This window comes from Pseudorasbora parva, chromosome 25, assembly GCF_024679245.1.
Source record: "Pseudorasbora parva isolate DD20220531a chromosome 25, ASM2467924v1, whole genome shotgun sequence".
In the NCBI taxonomy this organism is placed as follows: Eukaryota; Metazoa; Chordata; class Actinopteri; order Cypriniformes; family Gobionidae; genus Pseudorasbora; species Pseudorasbora parva.
The window spans coordinates 17,262,849-17,289,673 of NC_090196.1; the positions used below are offsets into that span (position 1 = coordinate 17,262,849).

Genomic DNA, 26,825 nt, shown 5'->3' on the forward strand with positions numbered 1-26,825 from the left:
TCTCATCTATATATATATATATATATATATATATATATATATATATATATATATATATATATATATATATATATATATATATACATACATACATACAACATACATACATATATATATATATATATATATATATATATATATATATATATATATATATATATATATATATATATATATATATATATATATATATATATAAAGGGCATTGCAATAGGCCTGATGGTATAAACATGTGCTAGACTCACTTCTCAACACATTTATCTGGCAGCACATTTATTTCCTCTGAGCTCAGAGGAAACTGGTCAGATTCAAAAAGGTTTCTTGTAAATATTTAATGTTTTACTCTATCTAATAAAAGAGCTTTTACTAGTGAAGATTTTAGCATATGAAATTATAAGTGATTTGATTCAAATCTTTTCATAAATAGATCTCGAGCCACTGTAGGAATAGGGTGGGGTTGGTTTTAAAATAAAATTATATTTTAAGTATACTTCAGCACCACAAGACTGAACAGCTCCCAATATGACCCGATATGAAACCTATATTCTCTGAATGCTAAATATCCCTATTATTTCTGATGCGCGCGACTGTTCTTATTAAAGTTTCAGCTGAAAACTGAATTTGGCTAAAAATTAGTTTTAATTCTAGGTTTTGTATGCTAGATAACTTTAGTTTTGTTTTTATAGTTATTAGGCCTATTATTAGGTGTTTTTATAGGAACTGAAAATCTTTTTTTTTTCGTGCTGTTTGCTATTAGTTTTTTTCTTGCATTTATTTACATAGGCTACTAAATTGTTATTGCTCTGTTCTGTTCTAAATATTTTCTTTCAGATGTGAACGTATTTCGTGTTATATAGGCCTTCTCGTTCACAGCCGACAGTACACGACTGAAAAAAACCCGCTTAAACTAATTTAACCAGATTGTTCCAAGCTGGTTTCTGGTCGGCAAGATGTTTTACCTAGTAACCAGCACGCCACTGGGAGACCAGTTAAAACAAGTGTGAAATAATAAGGGGAAATATAACACATACCATATGTTGTATTTCCTTCAGGAACTTAAATCTACATTAATAGGTTGTTGTTGTTTAAATAATAGCTATTATAAAAAAAATTTTTTTTACAAATAAAAAACGAAAGACCCCATTTTTACCTCGTCATCGCTCTTTTACTGTCTATGTTTGCTGCCACATTTGTGAGCGCGCGCAAGAGAGGGGCGGGGTCTGTGGCTTCGCTCTGCTCAGTCATAAAGCTGCGACGCGACGTCAAGGGCACGCGAGGAGGCAGATCCTCGTTCTGAGTCGGGATTGGTGGGAACTAATCCAGGGCTCAGATTACTTCACCGCATTCCAGGCAGAAACAAATATTTGTGCTGTAATCTATACCGCATGGATAGGTCGAGGTTGCGCCACATTATTTGCCTGGAGTCTTGAGACAGCAAACAGGTCAATCCCGTGGCGTTATTCTTCCGACGTTCACGTTTACGCGACACAGTCACTCATAAGAGCCGAAGCGACCGTTTATATATAAACCTCCTGTCCTGTGCATTTCACTCCACGTTAATGTGATTATTCAGCCGGTGCCACGCAGTAGGTCATAGGAAACTGCTTAAATCTGAGAGTACAGGTAGGTGATGACGTGTGTCAAAACTCAAGCTGCATTTAAACACTTGTTGCTTATAAGCAGCAGGAAATCAAACATACGCAGCTGTTTCTCAACTGTGAATTTTTGAGGCAAACGTTTGTTTGCCCAAATGCCTGGAGTTTTTCTAACAGTGGTTCATCTACGTTGGTTCCAAACTGACCATTTTAACTCAAAGGTTTAGGTTTTTTTCTTAAATGTCAGCCAGGTTGGGGTAAGTTGTCACATGTGGTTTACAGGCAATTGAGAATGAGGGTTTCATTAAATCGTTTTATGTTGCTTTAAATAGCCTACTAATTTATTTGAGTAAATAATTGTTTTGTAATAAGACAGTTATGCATTTATGTTTGATGTGTGAAAATAGTAGCCTATTCTTCCAAAAGATTCCCATTTAAACAGCTTTTATATATTGTGACAAAATGCCCCTTGGGCAATGCAAAACCTTAAATTTCAGTTTACCGGTTTCATGTGAATATATGACACGTGCTACTCTTTAAACCTAGGTTCTGAAGGAATGACAGCACATTTCCAGAGTCCTTGCTTATTTTAAACAACATTTTTAAAGAATAATTTCATAAAGATTAACTTGAAGTGACAAAAATCCGTTAATACTTAAAGCAGCACTTGGCTACTTTTGCTCTCGGGGTCCCCCTACAGTTTGGAAAAAATAATGTCCTCAACTACTGTCTTAAGATCTGTCATCCTACAACGGGGGATGCCATCGTGCGTGCATTTGCTGACATGACAACCCTGATAGCCCTGAACTAGTGATACGTGGGTCGTCTCATAACCCGCGGACCCCGTATGTCTATTTAATGGTCGCGGGTGCGGGGCGGGTTGTAAAAATATATACAGTGGTGCGGTGCAGGCCAAATAACTTCATAAAAGTGGCGCCGTGGGTTGGTGCAGCACTAACAGTTAACCTGAACACTGTCTTCATCCCAGTTACAGTCAGTGGCATATGTTTCAGCATGTCATATGAATATAATTTCATGGGTTTTATTTTTTTCAAACGCCAAATAATCACGATGCTCGCGTTTACAAGCCAGCGTCATTATAGTAGTCTATTGGTTACCGTTTTACAGAATCTATATGATACTTCAGTTCAATGTTTGAGTGGTAGCTCACCGTAACAAGCAGGACAGCGTCGGTCGGGCACGCCTCCTTCAGCTCACGCCAACGAGCAAATGCTGGTCCAATGTTGATCCTCGTCCTGCCTTTAATCGGATCACTTTTTCGTTTCCTCTTATTGCTTTCCTCCAACAAAACCTTTTCTTTCTTATTTGTCTCTGCTGCTTCGGACATGACTATATTATCCGACGAACAAAGTTGGGCTCGCACGAATTTAAGGAAGTGTGGGTGTTGGTGGAAGTGACGTATATGCCGTAAAGCTTTCGAATTTTGTAGTTCTTTTTGTTCTTGGGTTACTACCCGAAACCCGAAGTTTAAAAGTACGATTAAAAACGATACAGACCCCATCAGGCTATGGCAGACGTTTCATTCAACCTATTGTAAGTCGATTTATCATCACAAGAGTCTTAAAAAATATATTATGAAGGTTGAAAAGTTACCTAGTGCTGCTTTAAAGTCTGTTTATGAAATGTATAGACGTTCAGTGTGGATGAGATTAAAGGGAGCACACTTAACTTTATTGGAACAGCAAACCTTTTTTCAATTAATAGATATTATTAATTTAAAAGAACGTTTTTGCTGAATAAATAAATAATCTAGGCCATGTATTGAGTTCATGCATAATTTAATATAAACAGCTATTATAGAAAATATCAATGAAATTATACTTTTCTTATTGAAATCACACTGAATCTGTGATTTCCATAGCCTTTCAATAGATTCACCCTTTAAGCTCACCTTAAAATAAGATGGAGTTACAGCAGTGTAAAACCACAAAACATCAATAAACTGTACATTTATAATGTAATAGGTTTAAATACAAGCATGTAATGCCTGTGAAGTAATTATCTGTCTGTGTGTCTGCATCTTTATCTATCTATCTATCTATCTATCTATCTATCTATCTATCTATCTATCTATCTATCTATCTATCTATCTATCTATCTATCTATCTATCTATCTATCTATCTATCTATCTATCTATCTATCTATCTATCTATCTATCGATCGTATCATCTGCACAAAAATGTTCTAAAATGTTCAATGTTCTTTAGCATTCTGTTGCTAAAACTATCTAAACTAACTATCTATTCCCAAATCTAGGATCTAATATGCAAAAGTCTAAACATTAATCTCTGTATTTTGCAGTAAGAAGTTATACTTATCAAAAATTAAGGCTTAAACATAAAAAAATTCACATTTAAGGATCTACTCTTTTGGTGAAAGTTTTCAGATAGCTTTCAAAATGGCCACCAGACACTGTGAACACATGGAGATTATTGAGTCAAATAATTGTTGACATTTTTGTAGATTTATTAAAAACGAAAAACTGAAATATCACATGGTCCTAAGATTCAGACCCTTTGCAAAAGTATTTCGAGCATCCCTCGATTGCAACCAGTCGTCCTGTCCCTGCTGCTGAAAAACACCCTCACAGCATGATGCTGCCACCACCACCATGCTTCACTGTTGGGACTGTATTGGACAGGTGATATTTTTCTCCACAAATACAGTTTGGAATTAAGGCCAAAATGTTCTATATTGGTTTCAGGTGTTGTTGTTTTTAGCAAATTTTCATGCGTCTTGCACTGAGGAGAGGCTTCCATCGGGCCACTCTGCCATAAAGCCTCAACTGGTGGAGGGCTGCAGTGATGGTTGACTTTCTACAACTTTCTCCCATCTCCTGACTGCATCTCTGAGGCTCAGCCACAGTGATCTTTGGGTTCTTCTTTACCTCTCTCACCAAGGCTCTTCTCCCCTGATAGTTTATTTTGCCCAGACGGCCAGCTCTAAGAAGGGTTCTGGTCGTCAGAAACGTCTTCCACCTTAAGTGCAGCAGTTCTTTTGACCTCACGATTCTCATTTGCTCTGTGCTATGAACTGTAAGGTCTTATATAGACAGGTGTGTGGCTTTCCTAATCAAGTCCAATCAGTATAATCAAACACAGCTGGACTCAAATAAAGGCGTAAAACCATCTCAAGGATGATAAGAAGAAATGGACAGCACTTGAGTATAATATATGAATGTCACAAACCAGGGTCTGAATACTTAATAAATCTGCGAAAGTGTCAACAATTGTGTTTTTCTGTCAATTTGGGGTGTTGTGTGTACATTAAGGAGAAAAAATGAGCTTAAATGATTTTAGCAAATGGCTGCAATATAACTTAAAAATGTAAGGGGGTCTGAATAATTTCCATACCCACTGTGTGTGTGTACTGTATATAATGTATATTTGAATACACGTATATATTTAAGAAATATTTACACGTATATACTGTATAGTTATATAATTTATATTATATATGAATATACATCTTTTTAGATGCATCCAAGACTTACTAATTGCATGTATTGAGCAATTTTAATTAATTAATTCATGTTTATTTTCAGTTTGAATGTCGTTTAAACAATGTGAAAAGCGATTAAAAAAATACTTATGAGCTTCAAATGCAGTCCTCTCCTTTGCAAACCATAGGCTGGGTTTCTGTGCTCACTTTTTTATGTCTGTACTTCTGTCACTTAACATGGCCCAAGTGTAATTTTTAAGATATGTGTAGTAGTTGTAACCTGTGTGTTTTAAAAACTGGTCCAGTCATGCTGCGTCTCATAAGGAGCCAGGACAGAGGGTTTAGGGTCTGTATGTACTGTCAGCGGAGGTCTCCGCATCAACATCATCATCAGCAGAATCATAAGAGCACCATAGCCATCCGGCGCGAGGATGTCAACGTGTGGGAGAGACGTGCGCCCCTGGCACCACGACACGTCAGAGAGATTACAGCGGCTGGACACAAGGTGCTCGTGCAACCCTCCAACAGACGGGCCATCCATGACAGAGTAAGTCACTGATTTGCATTTCTTTCACATGTTATTTTTGTAGTGCGTATTATTTATTAGCGTTTGGATGATTAACATTGCAGAGTGGATGAATATACACTTCCATTTAAAAGTTTTATTTTTTTGGAAACCGTAACAGTGTCACAATTTATCAAATGTGTGCATCTTTATTTAACTAAACCATATAAATAAATAGTGAATTGAAATGTAATAAATAATGACTAGGATATTGCAAACTATCCCCATTCCTCTTTTATACATTTCTATGTTTGTGCCCCTGACTTTTTTTGAGCCATTAACGTGTCTTTTCCCACTTGATACTTATGATATTAACATGAATGAAAATCTTATCTGATTGAGTAGAATCAAGACTGTTTCTTTTCTCAGTATTATGAAAAAGCCGGAGCTGTTATCCAGGAGGACATCTCAGAGGCGTCTCTCATCATCGGTGTGAAAAGACCTGCGGAGGAAAAGGTGTACCCCCGCAAGACCTATGCCTTCTTCTCTCACACAATTAAAGCACAAGAGGCAAACATGGGGCTCCTAGATGACCTTCTTAAAAAGGTGAAAGTCTCTTTATAGAATAAAAATGGTCAAGGACAGTCCACGCTACAAGCCAGCTGCACTACTCTCTGGCGTCATACGTGTTTGGAAACGTTTATTCAGGAAAAGCATCTTTCACAAGATACTCATGTGTCATCATAATGTTCTCTTTTTAGGAAGTTCGACTCATTGATTATGAAAAAATGGTGGACCCCAATGGCTTCAGAATTGTAGCGTTTGGACAGTGGGCTGGTGTTGCAGGTATGTTAGGCCCCTTAGTTAAATTCTGAGATCATTTACTCACCCTCATGTTGTTCCAAACCTCTCTGACCTTCACGTAAGAAACACTAAATGAGACATTTAACAGAATGTCCAAGCTGCTATTTTCCAATGAAAGTGGATGGAGACCAGTGACAGCAATACACTTTATTTTTGGGTGAACTACACTACCGTTCAAAAGTGTTGGGTCTTTTTTTTATTTTTTATTAATACTTATATTCAGCAAGAATGTATCAAATTGTTTAAAAGTGAAAGTGTTACAAAATATTTCCATTTCAGCAAATGCTGTTCGTTTTTTCATCAAATAATCTTTTTTTTTTTTTTTTTAAATCACGGTTTTCACAAAAATAATATGTATCTCTTGAGCAGCAAATCAGCATATTATAATGATTTCTGAAGAATCATGCGACACTGAAGACTGTAATGATGCTGAAAATTCAGCTTTCATTCACAGGAATAAATGATATTTTATAATATATATTTAAATAGAAAACAATTATTTTAATTTCTATTAATATTTCACAGTATTACTGCTTTTTATTATTAAACTAAAGCAGCCTTGGAGAGCAGAAGATACTACTTTTAAAAGAAACATAAAAATCTTACCAAACACAACATTTGTAATAGTAGTGTAAATCTTTAAAGGCTTTCCCTGCTTCATGTTTAACATGATGTCTGTGTTTTTTACAGGAATGATTAATATTTTACATGGTCTGGGTCTGCGTTTTCTTGCCCTTGGACACCACACTCCATTTATGGTATTAGTTTTTAAATTACACTTTAAATGTCTACTTTTGGCATGGCACATACAATGTAATATGTTGCACTTGAATTTTGGGTCTTGATTATTTAGTAGCTAACTTAGTTCAGTTGAATCATTTAAAACAATTTTTTTTTGAGTATATGATATCTTTTAATATTTATTACTTGACAGCACATTGGTATGGCGCACAACTACAGAAACGTCAGCCAGGCCATCCAGGCAGTGAGGGATTGTGGGTATGAAATATCCTTAGGTCTGATGCCCAGGTCCATTGGTCCTCTCACGTTTGTGTTCACTGGCACCGGCAATGTGTCTAAGGTAAGGACATGTTTATAATTAGAGGACCTATTATGCTTTTTTAAATGTTCAAGCTTAAACCTATTTTAAAAAGTTGAATTTCTTTTAGGTTCAGCATTGTGTTTTTAAAACACTGTGTTATGAATGTGAAACTCAAGCACGTCCATCTAACCCATGTTTACATAGAAATACAGTGGAAAAGCAGTGGAATTGAAGGCAAAAACTTGAGGGCTACTCTTATTAAAAAAAGATGCTTCATTTCTAGGGCGCTCAAGAAATTTTCAACGAGCTCCCCTGTGAGTACGTGGAACCTCATGAATTGAAAGAAGTCTCAGAGACTGGAGGTATATCTACTCTTTCCTAGAAGTGTATTTTCATGTTTCATGTTCGCAGTAATCAACTCTTTGCTGTGTTTGCAAATAATCTCATGCTAATCCTCTATGCAGACATGTCCAAAGTGTACGCCACAGTGATCAGCAGACATCACCACCTGATGAGAAAGAGCGACGGACTCTACGACCCCATGGAGTATGAAAACCATCCTGAGCTTTACACATCGCACTTCAGGAAGACCGTGAGTGCACAAAAGAAATGTTCCAGGCAGCCGATTGGTCCAACCTGTGGCTACATCTAAAGGTGCGGTCACATTTACCATTGTTCGGCGAATTTTCGTTGATGAAATCCAGTCATTTTAATAGGAATTCACACGACTGGAAATTTCATGTAAGGGTGAAACATTTTGCAAAAGGTTCAAGACAGAGAGCTGCTTGGTTTGAAAGTAACTTTTGCCTGAGCTGTACTTCATACAACACTATAAACAATAGAAAATAGACCTTTTCGCCCACTACATTTTGCCAAAATTTCGCCAATGTGACCACACCTTTATTGGCTGCATTGTTTGAAAAGTAAATGTGATTGAAGCACATTAGAAAAGTCTAATGTGTTTGCACAGGTGGCCCCTTACACAACCTGTCTGATAAACGGCATATACTGGGATCCTCACACGCCCAGACTTCTGCGGCGACTGGACGCCCAGCGACTGATCAGACCCGTCATACCTGCGTCTTCATCACCTGATCATGGCTGCCCTGCACTTCCCCACAAGTGAGCCTCTACTATTATTGTATTTGTCTCCAAAATGACATAAAAGCCTCACAAAGTATCATAAAAGCCATCCATGTCATCCTTCTGAAGAAACGGGCGCATCTGATCATTTGTGAATTTCAGGTTCTTGGCCATTTGTGACATCTCTGCTGACACGGGCGGCTCCATTGAGTTCATGACAGAGTGTACCACTATTGAGAAACCCTTCTGCATGTATGATGCCAACCAGCATATTGACCATGACAGGTGAACAATGAATATCAAGCAAAAACTCCCATAGACTTTCAGTGAAGGGCAGACCAGTCATATCCAGAGACATGGAGATCTGAGTGACCAATGTTATCATGCAACACAATTTTTATCAGGACAAACTTGAGGAAAAGGATTTATTTGTAAGATTGACCCAGAAATCACAAGTGCATATTAAGGATTTTTTTCTAAGTTGAATTTTATAAAAATGTTACCATGTTGTATTTATTATATCGGAGGGGCCAGTGTCTGGTTGAGCCACACAAAATGACAAAAGAGACCAGTTTCATAACTGGAGCAGTAGCGTGGAGAGTAAGTGGTTAGCTTTTTTATGCCACCAACCCATTTTATAATACTACAAAGCACTGGGGTGCAATTAGCACCTGCCACTATTTGCACCAAGTATAAATACCATCTAACAATTATTACAAAGAACATACGTTTTTAAATTAGTTTAAATAGCATATGCCTTATATTGTATTGTGGATTGTTGATGGAAAGTTACATCTGCCCTTGTAAAAGCCTGTGAAGTTGTATGTATTTACAATTGTTGATGTTGTGATGTTGTTTGTATTTAAATACAAACAAATACAAAAAATTCCAACCTCATCTGATTTGCATGTATCTGCACAGCGTGGAAGGTAACGGCATTCTCATGTGCTCCATCGATAATCTGCCCGCCCAGCTGCCTATTGAGGCGACTGAGTATTTTGGTGACCGGCTGTTCCCTTACATCTGGGAGATGGTAAGATATGACACAGGGTGGTGAGTAATTACCCAACAGCTTTGCTCTGGAGAGGATTGCTTTGAACATGTGCCGGTCTGGTTCTGAATGAGAGACTTTAGCATTTTTGTTTCTTACTTTGTTGAAGATTTAATATGTGAATATTTGAGCAGATTTGTGATGGTAGCCTTTGACCAACAGCTCCCATCAGACGCCACCAGACCGGTAGAGGAAGAGGATTACTCTCCACAAGTCAGAGATGTAAGTGTATTAAGAAGGTGTTTTTACAGCTTTTAATTTGTTTCCCGCTAAATTGCCCCATGGAGAAATGCTTCGTCTGAGTTGTGTTTGTGCGCAGTCATGCACTTCTGCACAAAATGTTGTGTGGAAACATTTGAATCAGAGCTACCATAAATGGGAGGCCTTTTAGCTGTCCATAAATGAATCCATTGATTTTCAGTATGGAACTAAAGCTGGGAAATCTGAAGGTCACATTTTTTATGAATTTGCGGTATGGGCTGTATATTAGATAAATATGGAGATTTCAGGTTCATAGCAGCACCGAGCAGGATTTAATAAAAAAAATTCTCCACACATACATTGATGTTCAAAAGTTGTAATATTCTTGAAAATGCACTCACCTAAAGGATTATTAGGAACACCATACTAATACAGTGTTTGACCCCCTTTCGCCTTCAGAACTGCCTTAATTCTATGTGGCATTGATTCAACAAGATGCTGAAAGCATTCTTTAGAAATGTTGGCCCATATTGATAGGATAGCATCTTGCAGTTGATGGAGATTTGTGGCATGCACATCCAGGGCAAGAAGCTCCCGTTCCATCACATCCCAAAGATGCTCTATTGGGTTGAGATCTGGTGACTGTGGGGGCCATTTTAGTACAGTGAACTCATTGTCATGTTCAAGAAACCAATTTGAAATGATTCGAGCTTTGTGACATGGTGCATTATCCTGCTGGAAATAGCCATCAGAGGATGGGTACATGGTGGTTATAAAGGGATGGACATGGTCAGAAACAATGCTCAGGTAGGCCATGGCATTTAAACAATGCCCAATTGGCACTAAGGGGCCTAAAGTGTACCAAGGAAACATCCCCCACACCATTACACCACCACCAGCAGCCTGCACAGTGATAATGATGGATCAATCTTCTCATTCTGTTTATGTCAAATTCTGACTCTGCCATCTGAATGTCTCACCAGAAATTGAGACTCATCAGACCAGGCAACATATTTCCAGTCTTCAACTGTCCAATTTTGGAGAGCTTGTGCAAATTGTATCCTCTTTTTCCTATTTGTAGTGGAGATGAGTGGTACCCGGTGGGGTCTTTTGCTGTTGTAGCCCATCCGCCTCAAGGTTGTGCATGTTGTGGCTTCACAAATGCTTTGCTGCATACCTCGGAGTGGTTATTTCAGTCAAAGTTGCTCTTCTATCAGCTTGAATCAGTCAGCCCATTCTCCTCTGACCTCTAGCATCAACAAAGCATTTTCGGCCACAGGACTGCTGCATACTGGAAAATCCCAGTAACTGAGCAGATTCTGAAATACTCCGACCAGCCCTTGACCAGGACCACACCCCTAAATGCATTGAAGCAACTGCCATGTGATTAGTTGATTCGATAATTGCATTAATGAGAAATTGAACAGGTGTTCCTAAAAATCCTTTAGGTAAGTGTAAAGCCCTGTCCCAAATGGCACACTTCATGTGCACTTTCGGTCTTTTCGGACTGCGTGTCCATTGAGTCCACGAGACCGCAGGGTGTCCCATTTTTCATTTTACGTCTCAAAAGTGTGCTCACGAGCGCCCCCTTTGCGGCCGTTATGCGCCCTCGATGCGCACTTCTGTCGAGCCCACACTGGTGAGAGCTAGCAGAGGACTTCTTCCCGGCAGTCAAAGCGGCATTACGTCATGAAAGTGCGGTCTCAGAAGAAGACCGTGAGGGTTTAGGGTGCCATTTGGGACAGGGCCTAAGTCTCTTATGCTCACTAAGGCTGCATTTTTTTGATCAAGAAAAGACATTAATATTGTGAAATATTGTTACCATTTGAAATTTATATTTGAAATTTATATTTGAATATATTGTAAAATGTAATTTATTCCTGTGATCTAAAGCTGAATTTTCAGCTTCACTTTAGTCTTCAGTGTCCAATTATCCTTCAGAAATTATTCTTATGTGAAACATTTCTTATTATTATCAGTGCTGCTTAATATCAACAGCTTAATATGTATCTTTATCTTCAAAAAAACAGCATTTATTTGATATGAAAATCTTTTCTAACATTATAATTGTTTTTACAGTCAATTTTGATCAATATAATGCCTCCTTAGTGCATAAGTTTTTTTTTTTTTAAATCCCCAAACCATTTAGAGACCATTTTTATTATCTCAAGAAAATAATTCTGAGAAACAGAAACATAACAGCAATGTATTGTTACCAATTCAAACTCAGTTTAAATTCAAAACTGAACTGATTGTAAATGTAAAATGTATTGTTTTCTGAATGGTGCATAACCTTTGCTACTAAATGATGACTGTATTCATCTGCACATTGCAGTATTAATATTTGTAATATATGCATTGTTTTTCTCATTCTAGGCTGTCATTACGTCCAACGGGAAGTTGACGCCGAAATTTGAATACATTCAGAAACTTCGAGAAAGGAAGTAAGGAATGTTTTTTCTTTCCTTGAAGTGAATTCAGGTTGCCTTGTGGTATTACTGTAGATCTAAATGTTTTTAGTCTGCTTTGTCCGATTGGACAATGCAGAAGTACTTGTAACATTGCTATGGATAATGTGCTTACACACCGAGGATGGCGGTCTCATTCGGAAGATTTCTTCAAAGGTTGAAAGACAGGTAAAAACATTGCCGTAATTCAGCTCTCAACAGCCTGTAGCCTTGAAATGCTCTTTTATCACTATAGAGGAAAATGCTTTCAGTTCCGCCTGAATGTAGACAATTTTTTATGCAAAAGATTAATGCATGTTAACGCTGATATACAACCCTGTCCCTCTAGAAAAGGACGAAAAACTACACACTGTAGACATATTAGCGTTGAGTTGGAAAGATGACACTTTTGGAATTCCAAAAAGTTCATCGGAATTACACTGGTGGTTATTTAAGATTTTGTAATCATTTTGAAAGATGGTTATGATGGTTATGGTTATGAAGTTATGATGCTGAAAATTCCATATTGCCATCACAGAAATTATTGAATTTTAAAATGTATTACGATTGCAAACAGTTATTTTAAAATGTAGTAATATTTCACAATTGTATTGTTTTTATCAAATAAATTCAGCCTTGGTTAGCAGCAGAAACGTATTCCTTAAACCTAAAAAAAAATCTTAATTATGCCAAACTTTTGACCACCAGTGTGCATTTGCAGATGTTTTAGGGCAATTTAATATATATATATATCTAAACCAATCAGGTATAACATTATGACCACTGATAGGTGAAGTGAATAACATTTGACGGTGAAGTGAATAACATTTGACGAAATAAACATTTTGTCCTTAAAGACATGTTAGAAGCAGGAAAAAATGGGCAAGTGTAAGGATTTGTTCGAGTTTGACAAGGGCCAAATTGTCAGAGCCTCTCTAAAGCTGCAGTTCTTGTGGGGTGTTCCTGGTCTGCAGTGGTCAGTATCTATCAAAAGTGGTCCAAGGAAGGAACAGTGGTGAACCGGCAAAGAAGCGGGAAAGGCTCATTGATGGACATGGGGAGTGAAGGCTGGCCTGTGTGGTCTGATCAAACAGACGAGCTGCTGTAGCTCAAATTGCTCAAGAAGTTAATGCAGGTTCTGACAGAAAGGTATCAGAATGCACAGTGCACCACCGTTTGTTGCGTATGGGGCTGCATAGCCGGAGACCAGTCAGGGTGCCCATGATGACCCATCCATCCCTGGGTCCTGCCATTCATGCGGATGTTACTTTGATACGTACCACCTACCTAAGCCTTGTTGCAGATCATGTAAGGAAAGATCCTTTTTAAGGAAACAGTATTCCCTTCTGGCTGTGGCCTCTTTCAGCAGGATAACCACAATGCGAAAATGGTTTGAATTCCCCAGATCTCAATCCAATTGAGCCTCTGTGGGATGTGCTGAACAAATATGTCAGATCCCTGCAACTTACAGGGCTTAAAGGATCTGCTGCTAACATATTGGTGCCTGATACCACAGCACACCTTCAGAGGTCTAGTGGAGTCCATGCAGGGCTGTTTTGGCAGCAAAAGGGGAACCAAGCCAATATTAGGAATTTTAAGTCATAATGTTATGCCTGATCAGTGTATATATGTTTTACACTATTATGGTTTAGAAAAAAAACATTTGATTGCATTTTATTTTAAGGTGATGTAGTTACTTTGTACTTAAGTACTGAGTAATTTTAATAAACCACATGTATTTACTAATAGAGTTATGGTTAGGGTTAGTGTTTGTTACTTGTAATTATGCATAATTTGCTTTTAACTATTACTAAGTATTAATGTAGTAATGTGTAACCATGTCACCTTAAAATAAAGTAGTACCAAACACCACCAAGTTGGTGCTATCTCAATGATAATGTAAATGTTTCTATAATATTTGAGACTCATTTGTATAGTCTAACAGAAACGGGAGTTTCACTAGACCTGTTTAGCTCATTTTTTTGCCAGGCTAATGAATTTTCCCAGGCTGAGTTTGAAACATTAAACCTTAATATAAGAGAAGCGAGTTGCTGACCGTGTTTGTTTTGTTCAGACACAGGGTTCGGCTCCTGTGCCTCATTCTGCACTGCCATAACGTCTTGCTTGGCTAGAGTACACGTCACATTCTCTCACGGGTAGATAATCTTACTCTCTCGCCGCAGCCACAGTCTCTCCCACTCACTCTTGTTCTTGGAATTTTTTGCATGCCAGAAAAAGAAATCAATGTATCAGTTCTTTTTAAGTTTCTTAAGTTCAATTATTCTCCAAGGTAAGCTTCACTATTCACAAGCCAAATATCTTTTCATGCTCATTAATTGATTATATCTAGTTTTTGAATCATTTTCATTAAATGGAATAACACGATCCTTTCAACAGAAAAAAATCTCATTCAAGCCGTAATCAAAGCTTTCTGTGCCTCCCGCAGTCAACACATCTTTCTCAACACACTCTAATAGAGCTCCTTTATGCCACCGCTGTCTCATTCAAGGGTGAAGAACCCGGCTGATAAAACGTTAGACTGAATTTGCAAGTCTGTCTCTATTGTGGGCTGTACTTAATGAAGCCACCCACAAGCCAACATTGACCTCTATTTAATCAATTGAAAGCTTTAAAGACCTAACATTTGACTTGTTTTGATTTATTTGCTCTAGTCTTGAATAAAAACCTTCTGAGAGAGCCTTTGCTTCTTATCTAAGAATATCTGATTGTACTGTGCTTAATATAGATACTTAATGCAATATAGACTAAATTATTAAGCATTGTTATTTAATTTGTTTTAAATGGAGTATATTATATTTATTGTTAAAAAATATATAGAATTAAATTTTTTATTTTATTTTAATTTATAATTTGTTATAAATGATTTGTTATAAATATATGATTTGTTATAAATATATATTTTTATAATCTTCATTTTAATATTTTTAACATTTTTTGAACTGCATGTTATCATTATGCATATTTAGAATTAATTGATTATTTATTTATCATTCATTTAGTGTACATTTTAGCGTTATACATTTTTTTGTATTATTGTTTGATTTAAATTGAATATTTTAATTTTAGATTTAGTGTAAGAGCTTTAAATATTTAGTGTTATTTTTAAAATATTTAAATTTAATATATTTTTACAACACATTTAATATTAAATAGTTTTAATATAATTTTTACTTACATTTTACACACATTTTATCATTTATAAAAATAACTTATAGAATTTATTTATTAATGTATTATTCATTTATTTTTTAAATGTTACTTTAGTGTTATAAAATTATTATAATTATAAAATATTATAATTATAAAATTTCATTTATTTTTCTTTATAAGAAAAATGTGCATTTTTTTAGTATTATAAAAAAATAACATTGCAGTCATAATCTACATATTTTCCCATTGCATCACAACTGCAATATTATTATAAATATTTTTTTTTTGATATTTTTTTTTTTACATTTTATGCCACTGTCACTGCAATTTTAAGACGGCATGTCAGGTTTAAAAAAAGTCTCAATCCCTGTGGTCTTGTTCCATCTAAACCTTGTCATTTGGCAAGTCTGGATTTCAACTAATTACAGTATGCAGACTAATTAGTTCTCAAGTCATTTAAGCAATCCACAGATTTTGAAAGTACTGTATGTAGTTTCACACTTTCCTATAATAAATTGTCATTTTAGCAAATTGCTGTTGCCACTGATTTATAAAGGCTGATGCCACTGGAGACAGTGTGTACATTTTTCAACATTTTGCAGGCAAAAAAAGGTTAATTTTCAATGTTGTATTGTCAATAAACTATTAAGCACAGCTCACATAGAAGTCACTATGTGACTTCTTTCAAACCAAACCGATTTCGGTTGGTTAACGCAGTGAATCTATGTGACCAACTTGATCCCGTTGTGTAATCTTTGTTGAAGTCTTTTGCCCCCATGTAAATTTAATGATTCCTATTTAACTGGCAAATGATTGTGAACAAAATCCAAACAAATAGTGTATATTGTTTTTGTTTTTTTTAAATGGTTAATGCTCCTTACCCCTTAACTGTGGTACAAAATCACTATTAGGCCATGAAAAACCTTCCTATTTGAAATGAAAGTGTATTCTATTATGAACTAATGTACGTGATTTTATGATCTTTGTAAAAGCAGCACTAAATAAACCCTGATCTAAAACACATTTAGTGGTTATTGTGAATGTCTAGTTTAATGGTATTTAGAGAAAGGCATGCAGGTGGTTGGGGGTTAAGTGTTACATTTTTGCTCATGTGCCGCATCAGATCCAATTAGGCGTAGCGACGGGGTGCTTGGATCACATGTGTCTCCCTGGGGACTCGCGGAGCAAAACGTTGATTTTAAACTGCTTTGATTATATTCTGAATGGAGAACTGGCTGATCTAGATGAAAATCGGTGCGTTTTCCTCTTTTCTTTTATACACCCTACCTGCTCCTGAAGTACCATTGATTTATTTGTTTGTGTTTGTGGTGAGATCTTGTCATAAAATGAAAAATGACCTTTAGGTGTTTTTTAAATTTTCTTGATTTAATCTCCTGGACAATCCTACAAGATCTTCCCGTGTCCTTTTGTGGGTTTTGAATCCCTTTCAATCAGTTTAAGATCACTATCCAGCAGGATATGTTTTGTGATTTCACAGATTGCTTGGCCAGCGTGTGTGTGTGTGTGTGTGTGTGTGTGTGTGTGTGTGTGTGTGTGTGTGTGTGTGTGTGTGTGTGTGTGTGTGTGTGTGTGTGTGTGTGTGTTTGAGAGTAGTAATGGCTGTACCATCTGGCAAACAGGGAATCGGAGCAGATCCTAAAGAAAGGAGGAATGAAGCGGGTGCTGTTGCTGGGCTCAGGCTATGTGTCTGGGCCAGTTATCGAGTATCTCACCAGGGACACTGGCACTCAGGTCACAGTGGGTATGTTCCCGTCGCAAAATCCATCTGGAATGCTGTTTTATTGCAGTGTAGAAATTACATTTGCAGTCCTTAAATCTTGTGTGTTCTTTGCATTGCAGCTTCAAATCTCTTGCATCAGGCTGAGGACATGGCAGCGAAATACCCCAACACCATCGCCGTGATGCTGGACATCACCAGCCAGGAAGGCCACTTCGAGTCTCTGATCAGAGACCATGACATCGTCATCAGGCATAATCATAATCTTCATTCACTTGATTATGCATTGACGTTAGCAATTCTACTTTAATGTACACTTTAAAAAGCCAACAGTTCACATTTATTTGTTGTTTTTGGTGTCTAGCATGCTGCCTTACACATTTCATCCACAAGTAGCCAAGCACTGCATTAAAATGAGGGTGAACATGGTGACCGCCAGTTACTTGAGCCCCGCCATGAAGGAGCTTCAGAGGAGGTAGGGAACTTACTGTTTCTTAGAAAATTAATGAATTTTAAAGAGACGATAAATTTTTTCATTTTTACTGTGTAGTCGTTTCTGTTTTAAATCTGGAGGTAGAATAATTAGAAATTGGCATCTTTTTTCAACAACAACAAAAAAGATTTCAGGTTGTTTTTGCATTCTGGGGTTGAAAATGAAAGTCTTGAATATTCTATCTTTACGTGTGGGATGAAACGCCTCTTTCCACCGGTCAACCAAAGATCCAACGTGCCATCATCAGTTGTTCTTCAGTTCTGCGCAACAGGATCATAGTCATCCGCTGTTAGTTGTACGGATTCTTAAAGCATTTTTTGCAACTACATTTCATCTCTTTCTCATCAACAAACCAGACTAATGAATGGCTTGACACAAACCGTATAGTGGCATAGGTTCATGGCTAATTACACATGCCAGAGAAATAGGCTATTACAGGTGTTTATTTCAAAAATATGAATGTAGCTTGCTTATGCTCCCGTACATTATCCATTAGTCTTCTTCTTTGGCATTTCGCCTGTTTTATTTCATTGGGGGTTTTATAATTTTTTTTAATGAAAAATGATAAAGGTGCCATTTTCTAATTTGTCACATGATACATCCATCATTTTTGTTTTATTTAGTTTTTTTCAAATAGTAATATTTATTAATAAAAATTGTTACATTTCTTTAAAAGTGAGGATCTTTTCCTAATTATGACATCAGGATGGTTGTATCATCCAAAAAAAGGACTTTATGCTCCCCACAAAAATTTCAAAATGAATTAAAAATTAAAAGCATGTTCAGTTATAGATAGGACAAAATTGACAATCACTGCAAAAGAGTCAATAAATTAACCTAAAAACCAGATCTGAGAGTGAAATATTCAGATTTTTGTCAACTGGATCAATGAATTGATTCTCAAAATCGGACTCAAACATAAATCCGACAGATTTTTATCCCTTTAAGAAGTACAAATCAGTCCCTTTTAAATCCCTTTGAAACCTTCTTTGTTGGATTGTAAACTGCCACTGGTTGAGCTTATTAATATATGCATGAGGCTTCACAATGATTGGCTGTTGTTTCCCAAGTGCCGAAGATGCTGGCATCACCATCGTCAATGAGATGGGTCTGGACCCTGGCATTGATCACATGTTGGCCATGGAGTGCATCGACCAGGCCAAGGCAGACGGTTGCACTGTAGGTATTGCATGCATGCACTCATGTTTGTTTACCAGTTGGATGTGTTGATGGGTATTTGCAATAGAGTGACATACTGTCGCACCATTGGTGCGCTCATCACCACGTCTGGAAGACATATTGACAGACCTCAGCAATCATTCACAGCTTCTTGAATGTTCATTTTCACTTAACGGTCGAGTATGGGCTCCCGTGTGAACATTTGGTCAAGTCACATGATGCTCTTGTAGTTACTCCAATTTTAAATCACTGTTTCTTGACAGGTGGAGTCTTACAGCTCTTTTTGTGGTGGTCTTCCTGCTCCGGAGTGCTCAGACAACCCACTGCGTTATAAGTTTAGCTGGAGTCCATATGGTGTCCTGCTCAACACCATCAGTCCGGCCATCTATCTGAAAGACAACCAGGTGAGACTTTTAAAATCCCCTCTGTAATCCTGTAGTATCCACTTAGCATGAAGTTCACAAAAATGTCCATCGTTCACTGCTCAGGTTGTCAGTGTTCCTCCTGGCGGTGCTCTCATGGATGTCACAAAGCCCATGGATTTCATGCCCGGATTCAACCTGGAAGGCTTTCCCAACCGAGACAGCACCAAGTACGCCCAGCCGTATGGGATTGAGTCGGCACACACACTGGTCAGAGGGACTCTGCGCTTCAAGGTATTCATGCTGATCAGTTGTACAGATCATTGCAGTCTTTGTTTTCCAGTGCCAACTTCTTATGCATGTGTGTGTCTGCAGGGCTTCTCCTCTGCAATGAGTGGCTTTGTAAAACTGGGACTCATCAACACTGAGCCGTGTCCACTGTTGGACCACACAGCTTCTCCTCTCTCATGGGTATGGATTTATTGACAATTTTTTCACTATATTCATAAAATGTATTTTCTTTAATTAATATATATTAATACGTGATGGAAAGAAAATACAAGACTTGAGTGTTATAACAAGGGCACTGAACACTTCAACCACTCTCATTTGATTAGTAGTCCTACACACAGCCACATACCGTCAATCTTTCTTTATAATGTCATTGTGTCTCGTATACAGAAAGAGCTTCTCTGTAAGATGATTGGCTTGTCCTCAACTTTGAGCTGCAGTGCCTTCGAGGACGCGGTTTATGAGCGGATCGGCAGGGATGACTTCAGAATGCAAAGCCTCAGATGGTAAGTAATAGAATTCAGCCTTCTGTTACAATGCTTTAGAGCTTAATAAAATCAAGCATTAATAATCAATCATATATTCTATTAAAGGTGCCCTAGAATGAGTTGAAACTATATGTTAAATTGTTCTCTGATATCTACATAGAGGGTATGTGGCTTATTTAAGGGCAAAAAATGTCCAGATACAGTTTTACAGGTCCATTTACAACCCTATAAATTGTCCCTAGGATGTAACACTGTTTTTGCCTTATTTTAGGAGAGTATTTAATATTAATGTTGAGCTCTGCTCTGATTGGCTTATTTCAGCAGCTCACAGCACAGCTGTTCAGTTGTTCAGCGAAGCGGCTCGTGAGTCCTGACCGTCCTGAAAGAATACTGACCGACTGAATGACACTTTAAGCAGAACATCTCAAATGGAGATTGATAAAATGTAGCTTACTTGTTTATTGGTGTTTACAGATCATCCGCGCAATAGAGAGAGCTCACGTGCATATGGATGCCAGATTGTACGTGTTTAGGTAAAAGACAGCATATATGTATACGTACATTTCACAGAAAAGCTGTGATTGGGGGATTTCAATTACTGAAATCTGGCAACCGCAAGCAAGAACGCTTTTCCTTCCCTCAGACAAAACCAAAACCAGTGATTTTAGACTTCTTTTTTAGACTTTTAGACTTTTTTTTTGTCAACGATATTGCATGTTTATATAACGTTAATCACAATGTAGGTTACGCAGTGACTGTGATGTACTCTGAAATACAAGCATGCAAAAACATCATAGGCCTACTTCAGTTCTCAAAAATATAAATATATAACTTATATTTTTACAAAATGAATAGCCTTGTCAAACGACTGTCATTTAAACTTATATGGTGGAAAAGGTGACGTTTGTTAGAAGGATCGAGTGAACGATCTGTCAGCAAAGTATCTACAGTTGTATTTTGTAATACAAAATAATATTACCCTGTCATTTGACACACTATTTAGTTTTGTATGGTACTTGGAGTTTCCTATTGTTACTGTACTAGCATCTTGCGTTATCTAGACAATGCTGTCTCTCTAAGAAACTTTCAATTTAATCAGAAATTGTTTAAACAGTCAATAAGTGGATAAATCTCTACTTACTGCTTGCAGGAATACAGTTGTAATTGCCACTTTCTTCAGTTTAAGACGCAAACAAACAAACGATATTGAATTAAATTGTTGTGGTATCGGATTATAAACATCAACCATGACTGTTGACATTTTTTATCTGTGGGAAGGGTAGAAAAGTCCTCATGTCTTCTGCACAGCCTCGAACATGACATTTGTGTCCATGAGAGCTGCCGTTTTTGCTATCCTCAAGTGTCGTTTGTTTATCTGCAGTCCAGATGATTCGGCTCCGTCAGTTCCTCCTGACAATGAACATGTTTGGACAGATGCAAATGTTGAGGGCGTGCGTATAAATGATCCCCAATGCTTGCGTTACAGTTGGCCTTATCTTGAGAAGCACTTTTTTTCCGTGGTGTTTTTGATTTACGAGATTTACATAAGAAGTAGGAGGCAATGGGGTTTGAGACTCACTGTATGTGATGTCCATGTACTGAACTCTTATTATTTCACTATGTCAAGATTAATTCAATTTTTAATTCTAGGGCAACTTTAATTCGTTAATCTTTAAAGGGGGGGTGAAACACTCAGTTTCAGTCAATCTCATGTCAATCTTGAGTACCTATAGAGTAGTATTGCATCCTTCATATCTCCGAAAAGTCTTTAGTTTTATCATATTTATAAAAGAAATATGGGCTGTACCGAGTCTTTCCGGAAAAAAACGAGCGCCTGGAGGCGTATCGTGTGGGCGGAGCTAAAGAATGACAAGCGCGCAAAGCGGTGACGTCCTCAAGCGTGGAGAAACCCATCTATCTCAGCTAATACAGATAATGATCCACAATCAAATCTGAGGCTGAAATAAATTGAACAGGAGAAACGGCAACATCAGGATGTCCGTCTCTGTGGTATGTACTGTATTTAGTGGCCTTTGTGTGCAGTTTATGAGGACATGATTCGGTTTATGGACTATTGTATGTGACTAGACCTTAGAGGTAGCAAGCAAAACGGTTTTGCACGTCAGAGTCAGAATAGTGTAACGTTATACAGAACAACAATGGAGTAACCGTTAGCACATTTGAATGACGAAGCACGTGATCGTGTCGTTTACTGATGTTTACTCATGCGATGGTAGCCAATAGCAGAGACATTTGAAGTTGATTTACTCACCGGCATCTTCCAAAGCAGGACCGCTCTGTCAAAAACACACTTCTTTGGTATGATTTGGTGAAGTCCTGTGACAGCAGTGACCGTGGAAATCCACTTTGCGACGCGACTGAAGCGATGCCTTGAAGCTTCCCGTCATTTCTGCGTTCAAATCGGTTCAAATGCAGCGCTGCCTTCCGGAATGCTGTGCTGAAGCGTTGAAGTCGATCGACGTCACCCATAGGAATAAAGTGGAGCACGGCGCGGATCTGCATCTGAGAGACTGTTTACAGCGTGCATTTCCTCTCTCTCGCTCTAGTCACGCGCGCGCGCACCCTTCCGGGAGAAGAGCCTGTACAGCCCATACAAGGACCTTCCGCTCTATTTAACGTCAAGTAGACCCATACTCGAAAAAAACTCGCCGAAACTTGTGAGAAACCGGAAGGAGTATTTTTAACACAGAAATACTCCATCAAACGTCCAACATTAGTTTTTGAAACTTTGTCTATGTTTAGGATGGGAATCCAAGTCTTTAAAGGTGTAAAAAGCTCAGTATGCATGAAACCGCATTTCACCCCCCCTTTAAGTAATTTTAGGAACAAATAATGCTTAATTTAAATAGTGTTCAAACAGTAAAACATAACACTATTTACGTCAGATTCATGGGCTGGAATTCTACGAAATGATGAGGGTATTTAAGTAAACTCTTAACCCTAAGTATTAATCCAGTGTTTAACCTCATAGCAACACCATAACAACCATCTAGCAACCTTCTAACACAGAATGTAGTAAAAAAAACGACACTTTAAACACCCCAGTAACCACATCGCAACGCCATAACAACCACCTAACAAACTTCTAACTACAGAATGCAGTAAAGCCACTTACAACACCAAAGTACCCACATAGCGACGCCATAGCATCCACCTAGCAACCTCCTAACACAGAATGCATTAAAAGCCACTTAAAATACTGCAGTAAGCGCTTAGAAACTTCATAGCATCCACCTAGTAACCACCTAGTAACCACATAACACAGAATGTAGTAAATTCAGTAGAATGTAGTAAAGCCACTTAAACACCCCAGTAACTGCATAGCAATGCCATAGCAACCATCTAGCAATCTTATAACAATGCAATAAAACCTCGTAAAATACACCAGCAACACCATATTAACGACCTAGCAACCTCATTAAAGCAACCACCTAACGACTACATAAAAGCCACTTAAAACATCCCAGTAACAGCAGAGCAATGCCATAGCAACCACCTAGCAATCTTATAACAATGCAATAAAATCCTCTTAAAAAACCACCCCAGCAACACCATATCAACGTCATAGCAACCACCTAGCACAGAATGTAATAAAAGCCACTTAAAACACCCCAGCAACCACATAGCAACCACCTAGCAAACTCATAACAATGAAATACTAACGCCACACTTGCATCAACACAAAATATTATATACATATTTTTATACACTATTATAAATGTTTAAATTCTAAATGAGGTCTTAATAATGTCAAAGATCTATATTAAAGTATGTTTGTAAATGATAAAGTAGTCATACAACAGAGAGATGACTGACCGTTTGATTCCCATCAGCCTCGGGATGCTCAGCGAAGAGCCGGTTCCTCACGCCGACACCATCTTAGCAGCGCTTGCTAAGCACCTGGAGGCCAAACTCTCCTTCGGTAAAGACCCAGCTCCTCTTTCTTTTCCACATTTTGCCAATGTCACATGATGCCATGAGTTTCAGAGAGCTTTGATATGTTTATGAAGGTCATTCCTTGTGCTCCGAGATGAGGATAAATGTCTTCAATTGCACGTATATAAGCATTGTTTTTGGATCATTCTGTCTCGTGCAGCTAAAGGTGAGCGCGATATGATCATCATGAGGAACGATGTCGGAATCAGACACCCAACGGGCGAGCTGGAGACCAAACACATCAGTCTGGTGGTTTATGGGGATCCCAATGGATACTCGGCCATGGCCAAAACTGTGGGCTACCCTGCAGCCATCGCAGCCCATATGGTGCTCAACGGTCAGTGTGTGCAAGTTACTAAACTCAACTTCAAAATGCTCATTTAACTGCACATTTATTTTTAGAATCTAATAACTGATACATTGGTCAATATTATATATCAATCTTAGATCTGTCAAATCAGTGAATTGCATCTAACACACACACACACACACACACACACACACACACTCTTTAGTTAGATGCGATTAATCGTGAATATTTTTGCTGGCACTAGGTAATCAATTTTGTGAGATTCATTTTATTTTAAAAAAAAGTCTAGATTTTTGCACGCTTCAAAAAAACAATTATATATATTTTTTTGTTTGTTTGTTTAGTTATTTTAGGTTTTAAAAAATCAGCTGAAACTACAGACCTTTTTATCATACAAACAAAAACATTATTAACTCCAGTGTCCAGTGGTCAACATTCATTTATAAACATTAAGTGGAAAATATAACTTTCACAAATCTAATAAAATGTTCAGGGTTTTTTTGCCAGCTTGCAATAATGTGGGGTCCCATGGGTTAAATTTGTTGGCTTAAGTGTGTAAATATATCTTAAATATACCCATTTTACCAGTAACATATATCATTGTATATTGCATGTCATTTCCATTAATTGCACACAATGGCCAGTGGCCATTCTCATAAAGTCACTTTGATTCAGAGGTGTAAATTTAAGAGACATGCCAGTGAAAATAAATACAACCAACCAATCAGAGCAATGTGAAGTGGAGCTAGTTGATAGATTAAACTTTCTCTGTATCCGCTCAGCCCAAAAAGTGCATCCATCCATTATAAAAGTACTTCACATGGCCTCGGGGGGTAAACAAAGGTCTTCAGAAACGAATCGATGGGTTTGATATAAAAATAAAAAAAATAAAAAAAATAAAAACATTTTGGGTTCAAAACGCTTTGCCACAAGGATGATGACATGCTACGTCTGTTACGATTTTTCCGTAAGTTGAATACGGAAGACGGTCCGCTGGAAGCTAGATATTTTATAATGTTTAAATATGGATAGCTTTTTTTACACAAACCCATTGATTAACTTCAGAAGGCTTTTATTAACCCCCCAGAGCCGTGTGGATTACTTTTATAATGGATTGATGCACTTTTTTGGGCTGCCATTCACGGCCATTATAATGCTTGGAAGAGACAGGACATTTTATAATGTAACTCTGATTGTATATGTATGAAAGAAGAAAATCATATACCTAGGATGGCTTGATGGTGAGTAAATTATGGGGTCATTTTCATTTGAGTTAACTATCCCTTTAAGTATCTTTTTGTCTAGTTTGTAGCTTAAGTTAGATTTCCTGAAATATTTTCCAGCACTGCTTTGATTTTCTGTGAAATGTGTGCTGTCTGACTGCAGGGGAGCTGACGACTAAAGGACTCGTGGTGCCGATGACGAAGAACATCTACAGTCCGGTGCTGAAGAGACTGCAGGAGGAGGGGCTCCGGTTCATCACCAAGAGCACCGTATCAGAGTAACCACACACACACTAACATCATCTCATTCTCACTCGGTTCTGTGCCACGCGTCTGTAATAAAAAATACCACACATTACCGCACAATCCACAATCAACTTGATTTGCGGATGATCCAAATGTTAGTGCTTTTGCTTTCAAACTTGCGTTCTACTGAAAGTAGGTCTAAATAATCTGTGAGATTTTTGTATTAGTTGAAAACAAGTGTTAATTTTTATCGGTGTTGTCATAAATCATGAACGTTTGGCTAGCCTGCGGCGGTGTAAATGAACTCCCACAATGCACTTTGACACAGAGCCATAAAGTTTCCGCTTTCTGTCGCTGAAAATTAACTTTATACAATGTCAGTATTTCCTACCCTTGTACTCATAAGGTTTAAACATGAACTTATGCCTCAATCAAGCTCAAAACTAGCAGTATTGTCATATTTATGTAAAACATGATGTTAGGTTGAATACTACTGAATCAGTTATATGCTATCTGTTTGGCTTTGTTACCATGCTGATAAAATAAGTCTTGTATGGGAGACTTGGCACTGTAGTGAATTATTTTTAAATAATGTTTCTTTGTTTGATTAGGTACAAATAATTTCTACACTATTTTAATCATAACGTCCAAAGAGTTTTTGTCAAAGTAACATTTGTCCAATAAAAGCGCTTGCTTTTCTTGCATTTGTTTTATTTTCTTGGTTTATGGTCAAATGAACATCTTAAATATTGTTTGTCGTCTTCATTAGACAGACATGAGAGGAAGTTACCCTTCACCCCCCTCACCCCCGTGTGTTGACTCCCCAGTGGCGGCCATAAACGCAATCTGCATTGTTGGCCACTATAAAGTAGGCCACCAAGCGCAGGATAATTGGGTCTGTAATTATTAGAAGTTAAAAATGCAAATGAAGATACCAGTAGCTGCTCAAAAATATGGGTCAAATGGCCAGACACGGTCTTGTGTAAATGAGTAACCTTTTGCTCTTAAGACTGGATTAGAATTTGGGAATAATTACAAGCGATTCTTCAAAGGGATTATTCCATAACTCCATGTAGCTGTCATCTTTGTCACCAAACCCCTAAGCCACGGACTTAT

At 37.6% G+C, this 26,825-nt stretch overlaps 1 protein-coding gene across 1 annotated transcript; it reads left to right on the top strand.

The window, feature by feature from the left end:
* Positions 1-1,274: 1,274 nt before the first annotated feature.
* aass (aminoadipate-semialdehyde synthase) lies at positions 1,275-26,413 on the top strand. The gene is made up of 24 exons (XM_067437293.1): positions 1,275-1,623; positions 5,364-5,605; positions 5,993-6,169; positions 6,325-6,409; positions 7,118-7,185; positions 7,362-7,508; positions 7,753-7,831; positions 7,934-8,061; positions 8,440-8,591; positions 8,715-8,837; positions 9,474-9,585; positions 9,766-9,825; positions 12,181-12,248; positions 17,063-17,184; positions 17,283-17,412; positions 17,525-17,635; positions 18,724-18,832; positions 19,096-19,236; positions 19,321-19,488; positions 19,570-19,665; positions 19,876-19,991; positions 23,828-23,916; positions 24,091-24,267; positions 25,627-26,413. The coding sequence occupies exons 2-24, from the start codon at positions 5,366-5,368 to the stop codon at positions 25,743-25,745; spliced, it is 2,817 nt and encodes a 938-aa protein (XP_067293394.1). The 5' UTR covers positions 1,275-1,623; positions 5,364-5,365; the 3' UTR covers positions 25,746-26,413.
* The last annotated feature ends 412 nt before the right edge of the window (positions 26,414-26,825 follow it).

Bases quoted from the DNA above. Each gene is read 5' to 3' on its own strand.
- aass (XM_067437293.1), top strand. From the start codon at position 5,366: ATGCTGCGTCTCATAAGGAGCCAGGACAGAGGGTTTAGGGTCTGTATG. The intron at 7,832-7,933 runs GTATATCTACTC...TCCTCTATGCAG, and splicing joins AGAAGTCTCAGAGACTGGAG to ACATGTCCAAAGTGTACGCC. The intron at 12,249-17,062 runs GTAAGGAATGTT...TCTGGCAAACAG, and splicing joins CAGAAACTTCGAGAAAGGAA to GGAATCGGAGCAGATCCTAA.